Consider the following 12,514-nt stretch of genomic DNA (forward strand, 5'->3'; position numbering starts at 1 on the left):
TTAAACTAACATACTCCCATGACGTAAACATGAACAAAAGTCTAGTGAATTAGATTATTCTGAGCTAACAGGAAACCATGGGCAAGGTCTTCTTTGAAATACTGTAAGCAATTCTTGTATCCATATCCAAGAGAGATTAATTCAAATGGAAGATGTACATAAAAAATCTGGAATGGCTGGGGACTGAAGAGACTGTCTTACAAAGGAGATTCAAAGAACATGTTTCCATTAGCCTAGTAAATGTTACTTACAAGGAAAAATAAGAATTTTTAAGCTAAAGCCATTCTTGCTCCAAGGATGAAGGGAGATAAACTTCATTATGTGAATATATTCAGAACAGTTACAGATTTTTTTCTGATAACCTGAGAAGTGACATTTTTGAATATCCTATATACAAAGGAATAAAATTAACAAACCAGTTTAAAATGATCTCGATAAGATAGAAAGATACTATGTGAACCTAGTCCCTCAGTGAATTTTGGGGTAGGATTTACCTTGTGGATTAAGATATTTAAATGTAGATGTTCGAAGACAGGTATCAGCATTCAAATTAGGTATCTAAATTCTTAAAGTCAGTGGAGATCTAGTTAGTGCAGTCAGGTGCTTAACTGACCAAATATAGGTGACTCTTTTGGGATGTGCTGAACTGCACTGTAGATTCCACTGTCTGCATTGGCTAGATTTTTATATTTACTGTAATAGTAGTTTGTGAACTTTAGTCACACTCAGATATGTACATTGTAGGGACCTAAAATCACATACCTAAATATATGAGCTGAACCACAAAGTCTCTTCCAAGACTAGGGATTTTTTTCATTCCACTCTGAAGATATGAGGTCACTAGAAAGGTATTATTCCTCTCAGTGCATATACAGAGAATTCCACAATAGGATTGCTGAGCAAACAGATGAGAACTGTAAGTAACAGAAACATCTGCACATGAATTGAAATAATTAGGGTATAGTAGCAGCCATGAACATATACATGCAGGTTGGGTTAAGTGTTACTCCTCAGATTTTAAGGATGTATCCTTTATCATTACAAAAGCCAGAAGATATAATATAATTATTATTGAATGTCTTTTGATACCTCTAGAAAGTAATGAAACTGAAAGAAACTTAATGAAAATCAAACTGGAAGACTTTCTAAATGAAACTGGGCTAAATATAGGCACAGAAATAGTAGGAATATTGGAAAGGATCACCTTAGTTCAATGATGAACAATAACATAAAAATTTATGCAAAATTTCTTTAAGAAACTACTTTCAAAGCTTTCTAACAAACATAGCATCCTTGTCTTTGGTGGAAAGGTTTTCTGTCACATTCTGCCTCAAATGTTAAAAATGTGTCTGAGAATCTCTAACTAATGGCCACTTTTTGGATTGTAGGGTTGGCTGGCTATTCCAGATGCAAGGAGGATACAACTTTGCCCCTTTGCAAATGGCAAGTACTGTGTGATTAGTCTTTACAGAAGTAATTTTCAACAACTCCAGTAGTATGCCACAATTTAAAATTAATCTAAAATGAAAATCATATATTGCAAAACTTCAAGGAAATCATCATATTGGTTTATTTTGCTGTGGTTGGACTAAATAACATACTTTGAGACCAAATAGTTCACCAAGTTTATGCCAATGTAAACACCAAGTAACTTTCTAGTCATTTTCCACATTTTCTAAGTCATTCACAAACTGACCAGAAGAAAGAAAAGCCACTGAGGTCAGCTGTGAAATGCTGATATGAGAAGAGGCTTCAAGGAGACATTTGAAGAAGGTGTATGACACCTAAATTAAAGGATGGAGCAGGAAGGTGAAAAAGACAGTTAACTGCATGTGGGAGTTCCCATGCTTAATGGGAAATTATTCACACAAAATGTTCCAACAGTCTCAGAATTTGGTCTGATATGACAGCTGAAAAAGGAGTAGTCATATTACATACGTATGAAAGTGAAAGTTTTACCAGATAAATAGAAAAAAGTATAACCTGAGAAAGTGTTTTATTGTGTTAAGTCCAACCTTTTGGTTTAAAGCACATGTAGAGGTATCAGACTTACGAACAGTTTGGATTCATGTCTATACATCTTGAATAACGTTCCCCTCTTTGTGCACAGATACGAAGACACTATGGGATAATATTGTTTATAACCCATCGACACAAACCCTAGCTTGGGAGCCAGCCTGTCCTGTGCTTGTCATGGTTAACCTATGCAGATTCACAAAGTTGAACCACGACTGTGAAGATATAGAAAACTCTTCCAAAAATTCTACCGAGAAAGTAAGAGCTATGCAGACTAATTCAAACTGTGAGATTGAATGCCATCACCAAAGGCATAATGTGAAGAGATAGACTTTGGAGTAAGAACAGTTGCAAATTCCTCTCTTCTTCTCTGATACTTTATTCATAGTCACAGTCTGTTCTTGTATGCTAATCACATGATTTATTCAAAATGGTCACTGACTCACTATTAAGAAATAAAAGTGGAGATGACTGGGCAGCTAGTAATGTTTGCTAAATTCTTTGGGGTAAATAGGATCTGCTTTTCATTTATTGTAGAGACATAATTCATCTATACTGACTTTGCACTCTAAAAGATAGGTGTTCAAGTCTAACTATTCATGTCAGATTCCATTTAAGGGAGACAAACACATTGGGAGAACAACTCTTCTCATCTGTAGATAGGCATAACAGGATGGAGAAATTTCTCTCTGAAGGTACCTCTTTCTTTTTAATACCACAAAGTCTATTGTGATTAGACTAGATTTGAATATTTAATATTTAGACACCTAAAATGTAAATTAGATGAAGCTAAATCTCTTTTAAATCTTTCTGGACACATAACAGTACTTTGGTAGGGCACAACTATTTTGTACCTAAGGTCTCTTTTAAGTGCCTTCCTAAAGCTGGTCCAATGTCTGGAAATTGTGGGTGCTGAAATATTATGTCCCTTAGTTCTTCCAGCACTTCTTCTCTCAAGTTGAAAAGGGTTTTCAAATGCATGTGAATGGCTTAATACTTCAGTCTGAAGTCTCATGATGCTAAATGTTCTGGGTTTATGACGTTCATTAGAATTCTGGCTTTCATCTTGAAAAGCAGCTTTCAAGCTTTCCTGATTGTGGAGAGAAGGCAGTAAACTTGAAGTAACAACTGAAAAGGCAAATAAAATAAAATACAAGTTCTTAATTTTTGAAACTTTTGGATTATTATTACTATGATGATGTAACTGGGGAGGGGACTGGGGCTGGCTCAAGGCTGTTGAATGCTTTTTTAATTAGGAACTCCTGGCCAAGTGTTCAGTGATTGTTCAAATTCACCATTTTATGAGTTTCAACAAAGCTTTGATCTTGAAAAAACAAATTAATTGAATTTTACACATCTGAGTGATCCCTGGGGGATTAGTCATCTGCTGACAGCAAACACAACTCATTGCTTGCAGGACAGAAAGAGAAAAAAAGCAAAAAAATGAGGTTTGGCTGGTAATGGTTATATCTGTAACCCAGATCAGAATCCAAGGTTAGTTTATTACAGAGAATGAGTGTTTTTCCGTATTTACTCATTGCATTTAATGGATGAATATTAATATTAATCATAGAATAGCAGATTATCCTGAGTTGTGAGGGACCCACAAGGATCATCAACATTCACATACAGAATGAATTCCCCTTTTTTAAAATTAATTCTAAAAAGTTTGATATTGAATTTGGTCCATTTATTGTACTGTAGCCCTGAAAACAACCTCTGTAGTGTCCTGGAGACTGTTGCAGATTCCTCAGCTAGGGCCAGCTCCCCCAGTCAATCCGCACACGGCCACACACTCTAATACTGTGCACATGTACTGACTTAGGCCCCAAAGCTACATCACTCCTTTCTCTAATGAGGGTGGGCCTTTCTCTGTTGATGACTATGCTGTCTCCAGGTCTGAGTAGACTCCTACAGAACTATCTTCTGTGACCCTGTTATAGATGTGCCTCAGGACATATATTATGTTCTCAAAAAAAGTTAGAGGAAAGAAGCATTTGACCATGATGCTGTGTGTTGTGCTCAGTCACTTAAGCAATTTATTTAAGGAGAATCACTTATATATGTAGTAATTGTTTAAATGAGACAAGGCTTTTATGGTGAAGCCCTTGGTGGATAAAGAGTTGTTAATCACGAAAACAACATTTTGTGGATGGCTTAAGTGGATATCTAAATTCATTTAACTGTTCTGGAATAAGGATATGGAAAATGGAAAGATTTCTAAACTGATGGTGGAACATTTTTGAGTGTATGTTTAAATGTTCTGCTGAGTTGTTGATGAGTGGCAAATAAAGGACTGAAATAAAATGACTGTGTAATAAGAATTTTGCACAGGAGCCCCCATGGAATCAATTAATTGAGCTCTAATGGGTCAGGCTGATTGTAAAAAATGGTACATGTTACAGATAAAAAGGAAATGATTCACTAATCCGTAGTAATGGTTGTTTCTAACTATTTTATGTGATTAATTTTCTGAGATGTTTATAAAGTAAACAAACCAGTTCCTTTCACAGTAATCAAACCATGAAAATTTTGAATAATTGCTTTTGTGAAACTAGTTAATGAAACTAACTAATGTGGAGTGCTCTGTCTTCAAGCAGGTTAAATATTCTCGTGTGGACACTCACCCGAGACTTTGCATGAAGGTAAAGGGATTTCTTTGTAAAACATATATTAACTGCCTTCTTTCTGTCAGCTCTGAAAAAAACCAAAACTGTTGATGTCCTTTAGGATCAATATTTTGTTTTGTAGCTCTCATGAATGGAAACTAAGAATGAAGGAAATGTGAAAGATTAGAAGGTGATTGTTTGGAAGTGCAGCAGCAAGGATAGATAGGACACAGGTCAGATTGTGCCCTCTGTTTTTTCTGCTTAAGAAAAGCAGGAAAAAAATGTTCTTGGTCAGTGCAAATTCTGAAGAATGCACTCAAATTAATGTATAAAGTTTTTCATATTAAATATTTGAAAATAAAATTATCAACACAAAATTATCAGTACATTTACTGGAGTATCTTTTACTATTCTAGTTGAGAAAAAAATGCCACATAAGGTTAATACAGGCATATTATTGTTTGCTTTTAGATTACTTTTAAGTTGGTGGAACCAGAAGTTTCTGTAAAATATATGTGTCTATCAATACCTGAAGAATTAGGGGACCTAGTTTAAGTCAAGGGTTAGAAGATATCATAGGGCAGGAATGTTGTGAATTAATCTTCTGCAACTTGCTGGAATGCCCTGATCATCATTAGTTGAATATTTTGCCACAGATTGAAATGGAAAATTTGGTTTTTCTAACACATTTCTCTGCTTTCAGTTTACAACCAAAAAAGGAACTTGGATTAAATGTCCATTTGCTCATGGAGAATTTCCAGGTAAACATATATTTAAAAAATTACATAATATTATATTGTGGAAAATATTTTAATCAGTCACTAGATGTGAACCTTCTATGTTGAGATGTGTTCATAACATTGTAAGTTGTAAATTAAGTCAGAGATTTGAAAGCTTGCTACTTCTAAGTATGCCCAGTAGATCAAGTGTTTATCAGTATAAAAAGTAACTTGTGGGAATCAAAACAATTACCTGCATATCATTTGATAGCACTTAACTAATACAAAAGGCTTTTATTATAGATGTAAAAATTTAAAATATAATATACAGTCCTTGTATATCTAAAAGCAAGTCTTTTCCCCTAATATCAGCTTGGAAAATGAGAACTGCTGCAGTTGCACAGCAAATACAAGTTTTCTTCACATCCCAAACCAAAGCACAGTTCTCAGTGCTTGTGTGTAACAGGACACAGATGGCCTCATGTGAATCTCTTGGGATGCACCATTCAGTCTCTGTGGTTTGTATATATTATTTCTTAAACATTGTAATACTTCTAAACATATCTAACTGCATTCATTTATTATTCCATTTATCATTCTGTAACTTGAATACATTAATAAACCCATGCATGTACATATTGGAACAATTAGTGGAACATTTTAGAAGCATGTAGTTCTAATTCTCATCTCACACTGAAACAAGAAATAAAGATCCTGGAGTTAAATGAGTCACATCAAAGGATGTGACTATTAAGTGGAACCTTCATATTCTTTTAATGTCATTTTTGTAGTGTGGTATTTGTATTTTGCATATAGCAAATGTTACTGTTTAGTATTTCAGGTGTGGGTCACTGATACAGCTGACCTGGCAAATGTCACATCATGAAATGTAAGACTTGAGGCATCAATCTATGATGAACTTGAGCCACTCCAAATCTCACAGCTGCCAAAACAAACCCAACACACAAAAAAGCTAAGTTTTCAGCCAAATTATCTTTTTGATCCAACTGACTGTGTGACTACACTGGTTCTTCCAACAGCTGGGACAGAGTGGGAAGAGATTATGGGAAGGTGAGATTTCTGATTAAGGCAGCAGCCAGTCATGAAATGAGAGCCTCATTCCTCTCTTGCAACTAAACCTATATCTCACACATTTTCAGTGCAGCACTGTGGCTTGCCCTTGGCCTTCAACCCTGCCTGCCAGTTACCTTGTTGGCCTGACCTGTGATCTACTGAGAGACACATCTGGAAAGTGAGGTCAAAGAGCAGAAGAGCAGCCATAGCATTATTTTTCAAATAGGAGAATATTAGCAGGATAGATCCTAGTAGCTACTAGGGCCACCATGCTGAAAGACATCCTGCTGGTTCAGCAGCCAGTTCCTCAGCAGTCTTATGTCCACCCCTAAATGTGTGCTCCTGCTGTCTGCTCCCCTGACCAGGTATATGAGATGTCATATGATGGATTTTGAGAAATTTGAGAAATCCAGATGTTGTGATTTCAACTGTTCCTCCTGACTGTGCCCATTGACTTCATTCCACTGTAGGGGGATGTGCTTTAGAAGACACAAGCATGCCATAGCTCCGACACCTGTCCTCTCTTTAAGATATATTCCAGCTGTATTTCTTTGCCACTATATGAAGGGACACACTGCAACTGTGCCTTTTTCAAGTGCTTCTGATGCTTTTAGTGAGCAGGGTGCACATACCAGGTGTTAGCTGAGAACTAGGCATCTGTGAATAAAGACTTCTTAGACTCGAAGAGTTGGACACTGAATGGTGAATTTATTTTCTAATGAATCAGTTTAGGTCTTTATTGCACCTCCAGTGCTGAATGTAACAGAGCAGCTGTTAAAAGAGAGTTTTCCAACTCAGCTTTGCTGTTCAAGCTTAGGACATGCTAAAGTGGAAGATGCTAACTTGCTCCTCTAGGAGATCCCAGAACTGAATAATCATGGGGAAAGGCCTGGGAAAAATCAGCTATCCTAATCAACACAGACCAGAGAGGGCATCAGTGGTGACATCAAGAGTCTGTCCTAATGGGAAAAGGTATCTTGGGAAATTATGTATTACTGGTAGAGATGGTGATCTGGACAGTAAAAGAGTTGTCAACACTATGTTCAGGGAACATATAGCAGCACTTTCCTTCAACTGTCTTATTTCACATTAAATCTGTGGAGTTTATACTTCCCTATGTGAATTGCTAAGTGAGGGGGTAATGATGGAGCACCAATAAATCACAGTTAGGTATTGAATTGTGTGTTTCATGAAGGGCACTGATGTCCCTTCCAGCTCAGCATATTCTTTGATTCTGTGATTTAAAAATACTGTTTTCTTCCCTCTAGCACAAAGCTGTTATGTCCTCTGCTACTGTGACAGAAAGGGACCCCACACAAATTGCATACTGTTCCTATCTCAACACCATGAGCAGTATATACAAAGTTTTCATCAAGACCCATCTCTGTGTTCCCAGAAACCAATGTTCATTCTCTATCTAGTAATCCTTTCTCAGTCATGCTCAAAAAAGAACATATTCACCTAATTTCTCCCCAATTATTTTAGGAGTTTGCCACACTGAAGAGAGTAGTGTAGGATTCATAACTATTGGTGGAGTAACTAACATTATTTTGAGGACAAACCATAATCAATCAAATATGAAGTGTCAGACCAGTTAATTTAGGACACTTTTACCCTAAGGCTCAACTTGTTCTCTGCATACAATGGGACGGGAAGTACAGAAGAACTGTAAAGAAAGGGTCATTCCTTTAACTCATGTACACCAGAGAAAAGAAGTGCATATGGTGTGAAGTGAACATGGCATGAGCAGCCATGGCAGGGAGGGTATCTGCCTTATGATGCTCCACAAAATGTAGGAACATTAGCTTTCTCCCTGTGCTCCCACACTGTGCTTGGCAAAACTACACTAGCTGCTTATGGTCACTGAGATCTGGCGCTATGTCTGAACATGTAGCATTATTGGCAAACAAAGCAAATAACTGGAGAGACACACTATATTTTCATGGTATGGAAAATTGTATTTTTCAATTTCTTTTTTTCTTCATTAGGGAGATTCTGTATCAATAACTATACCACAGGAAATGTATGGGTCAACAATTTGTATTCAGGTAAGTGTCTTGATTTTTCCAGGTACTCTGTACAAAATAAACAAATAAACAAATCTAAAAAAGAAAAGAAAAGAGAACCGGCAGGTACTCTCTCTGCTTTCTCCTTCCAGCCAAATCTGATTACTATGCAAATGGAGTTGGCAAAGAGCATTATTTATAGCTTGATGTGCCGCCACCACCTCTCATTGAGATGACATTAACAGAGAAGTTACTCTCCATGATCTTGCTCCTTTGTCAGTGGCAGATAAAGGATATTGCTAATTCTCTCTTTATATGTTTCTTTGTAATAAAAAATTCCAAGCTACCAAAAGATGCAAGTAAACCATAGATGAATTTTTCAAAAATTGACATTAACTAGAAAAGGTGAGGCATATAGCGAACAGCACAGCAAGTGCATGGTGTGCTAGAATTAGCACTCCTGAAAGCAGAGCTGAGCAAATTATTTCTGACATTTTTGCACACTATTTCTATAGCTGAACTTTAGTCAGAAAACATTAATAGAAGATGAGCATGAAGCTGATAGGTTTATTCCTCTCTGGAGTTCTGGTTCTCAGCAGACACCAAGAGAAAAGAGACTGACAGCTGGAGCTGTGAGGTTCCAGCAGCTGCCCTGGAAGGCCCTTGTCAGCTTCACTTTCTTTTGCTAAGAAGAAAGAGGCAAGATGAAAGCGAGACTGGCAAGAGCCTTCTGAGTAATGAGAGATGTTGTTCTTCTTTCCCTAGTGAGAAATAAAATTTGGTAGTAAGAATGATATTTTCCTCCATAAATTATTTATTTTGTAAATCAGACATCTGTCAGCATACAGTTCTCCCCCCCCAAAAAAAAAAAAAAAAGATTAGTTCTTTCATTTACAGACGTAAAAGTGATTGCAACTCTCTTAATATACACTAGACCAGCAATATCCATATGTGTTTATTTAAAACCAGATTAAAAATGCAGTCACTTGAGTAAACTAATAAAGCAATCTCATTTTGTCAGCACAAGTGCTTAGTAACAGTTCTGCTGAAGGGGGAATAAGCCTCAATTCTTTCTTTTAAAAGGGCTGGAGAACAGATGTAGATTATTCAGTGCCACTGCAAATCTGTGATACCTACTGTGGTAAGTATGCATGATAACATAATAAGCATTAGGTCTTGATTCCGTAGAAGAGAACATCTCAAGTGAAATGTGTTTTCACTGGGAAACTGAGGTAGGATTCACTTGACTAAATGCAGATGTCTACCTGAGAGCTAGATATGCTCAGCTTTATAGACAATGGACTCATACACCTCAACTATCTTTAATTAGCTACTGCAAGGGCAACTTGTGTGGCTGGTTACTGTCTCTGCTTCCTGGGAGAATTTTCCATCCTATGCCAAGTTCTACGTGCCACACCTATATTTACCTTGCTGTCAGTACATGAGGTAACTAGTTAAAAACACTCTTTGGCAAGTAGGCACACAGTGCTGGCATTGCAGTGATTGCAGCACAGCCCTACTTGTGAGTTCCCCACCTCTGCAAATGGGACAGTAGCACTTGCCTCCTCGCAGAAGTACCCTGAGTATATTATTATGATTTGAGGTACACTCAGATACACCTATGGAGTCAGAATATTCCAAAATCTCCAAGCCCTGAAAGTAAGGCATTGTAGAAGTTAGTGAGTTCAGAGCAAACTAAGGCTGTGGGGTTCACAGTGAGGAGCGCAGGAGTGGATTGACTAGTTTAGAACTAAAAAGTCTGAAAGGAGTCAAGCAGAGAGAAGGCTCAGTCTGAGCATTGCCAAAAACACCTCTCCCCAAACCCACACAAACAACCAACCTCCCTTCCTAGTTCATTGTAAACACAGTAATTCCTATGACAGATTTTCTCCGTTGTCTAAAAGCAATTGTCAGTTAACTACAGTTTCAGATTTGGAAGCCTGATACTAAAAAGGAGCAGGCTTAACTTTGTAGTCTAACTGTAGTTCCCTGTGTAAACATTTGTATAATGCTAGTTCAAGTTTCTTCTCCACTGAAAAACTCATAACCAATTAAATGAATCAATTAAATAATCAGTGTTGTGGTTCATGTAGAATGAACTAATTTTCATTATTCATATTTTCTGTTTAACAAATGCAAAGAGTATGACAAAAACATGTAAAAAGGCTCCAGAGATGGCAGTCTGGGAATTCCCCTACACCTTATAGTAGGAGACTGGGTCTGCATAGTAAATGAAAGTAGTGGAATACTGCATTTTTATATATACGTAGCTGTATGTTGGGAATTAGAATGACTTACTCTTATTTGCTCTACAATGGATGAAAATGGGAAAATAATGAGGTTTTTTTGTTTGTTTTGCATTTAATAATGATGTAGAGACAAAACTTTGTGTCCTTTTTAAATGTTATGTTTCCTTTGACCACTTTTCTGGACTCTGTTTAATAGAGCATTTTGAGACAGTATTTCACCTATTAAAAAAAGTCAAAACACAACCCTTATCTATTCTGAATGAAACAATAACCCAGATCAGTTCCTGTGAGAATAAATATATGAATCATAATGAAAACAAAATGGCAAGTTACATTTGAACTTGTTCCTTCAGGTTTTCACAATCAGTCTTATGGTGATGGAAATCCAGCAAAGGCCATGACACACAGGTATCCATCCAATGTATAGTTTAAAATATCTGTGAGAGTGGATAGAGTTGTTAATCTTGAAACAATATCATTGGCCTCTCTATAGGAACAGAAGCAATATCTGAGTGAACTTTGTATTAGCTAGAAAGAACACCAGGTTCTTATCTCTCCCTTTTCCTTGTCCCCACTGAAAACATTCCTTGCTCCTGTGACTCTCTCCTCTTTCTCTCTCTCGATTGCAGTGTAGTTTGGCATCAGAGGTAGATGCCTTACTGTGAAAGAGAGGATAAAGGGAGAGAAATAACCAGTGGAAGTGAGAAGTTTGTAGAAGTTTGTAAACTAACAAGACAACCTTCAAGAGTTCTGGAACAAACTCAGATTTGCTGAGCATATCATGAACATTATTAGCACTTGTCCCCTGCTTTCTCACTGATGTTTTCAGGCAGATCTGTTCCCTCCATGCTCTCACTCATTAGACATGTCTGCTCAGCTGTTCCAATGCCTCTTGTCATTCCCACAGCCCTTTGCAAAACACCTATCCTAGGCTATAGACAAATCAGTAATTAATGCAACCCGTGCACATCCTTTCAGAGCCAACCTAGAAATCAAGAGAGAGTAGAGGTGCTCTGAAAAACCCTTGTACAAACATGGGGAAAAGATGCAGCCTTGCAAAATCTGTGCAAATTGTGTGGTTGAGAAGGGGCTACCGTCCTTGCTTTGAGCCAGTCTTTGGCTATTCCCTTGTCAGAAGATACCATTAAGAATAAAGTAGCTTGGTTTTGTTCATTTGTTCATCTGAGCACTGTTTGAAATGTGACAGTCAAGTCCACAAGACTTGAAAATGATTAGATTTGTTATTTAATCCAACTAAATATGAATGCAGTGAACTTTTTCACACTTTTGAGAACCCCCCCCAAACAATCTTCTTTCCTTTTCTGTTTTTCCCCTAGGATGAAGAGTGTGCAATCCTTGCATTGAATTTAACAATATGTTTTCAAGATCATCAGTATCTTCTTAACGTCAAGTTGTATTTTGGAGCAACTTGCAAATCTTATCTAACTGGTCATCTGTCATGTTAGCAGTTTCTGCTAGTTACTGTGAGATTATTCTCATGAGTGAAGAATTTAACAAGTTGAGCCTATTTTAAGATGACCAAAAGAAGTTAGATTATGATTCCTTATTTCCCAGTATTTCAAAACAAAGAATGTCTTAGATTGCTTAGAGAATCAAGTTTACACTTCCCATCTAAAGTAGTATTTCATATAAAATATGCTATAAACGAGTACTTTCATAGTACTTTGTGTACCTATAGAACAAGTATTCCAGATTTTCTTATTTGTAACCTTAATTTTTTAACCATATGCAAAAGTTTTTGAGAAATGAAGAATGGAGGAAGTTTTCTCAGCTTAGTTACATTATTCTTCTTTGTAATTTCCTTCGTTTTCTGATGCCAT

At 36.8% G+C, this 12,514-nt stretch overlaps 1 protein-coding gene across 1 annotated transcript in view; it reads left to right on the forward strand.

Moving 5' to 3' along the window:
* The window catches only part of IL17REL (interleukin 17 receptor E like), a 38,818-nt gene extending 26,773 nt beyond the window's left edge, over nt 1–12,045 (forward strand). Inside the window, exons 9-17 of the mRNA XM_025894636.1 lie at nt 1,389–1,443; nt 2,111–2,274; nt 4,614–4,661; nt 5,329–5,386; nt 5,717–5,862; nt 8,407–8,466; nt 9,508–9,565; nt 11,027–11,081; nt 12,011–12,045. Of these exons, the coding sequence (XP_025750421.1) occupies nt 1,389–1,443; nt 2,111–2,274; nt 4,614–4,661; nt 5,329–5,386; nt 5,717–5,862; nt 8,407–8,466; nt 9,508–9,565; nt 11,027–11,081; nt 12,011–12,038 (672 nt within the window). The 3' untranslated portion in view covers nt 12,039–12,045. The remainder of the gene's footprint in view (nt 1–1,388; nt 1,444–2,110; nt 2,275–4,613; nt 4,662–5,328; nt 5,387–5,716; nt 5,863–8,406; nt 8,467–9,507; nt 9,566–11,026; nt 11,082–12,010) is intronic.
* The last annotated feature ends 469 nt before the right edge of the window (nt 12,046–12,514 follow it).

The sequence above is a fragment of the Manacus vitellinus genome, unplaced genomic scaffold (assembly GCF_001715985.3).
Source record: "Manacus vitellinus isolate BGI_N305 unplaced genomic scaffold, ASM171598v3 scaffold_13_pilon, whole genome shotgun sequence".
Classification (NCBI taxonomy): domain Eukaryota; kingdom Metazoa; phylum Chordata; class Aves; order Passeriformes; family Pipridae; genus Manacus; species Manacus vitellinus.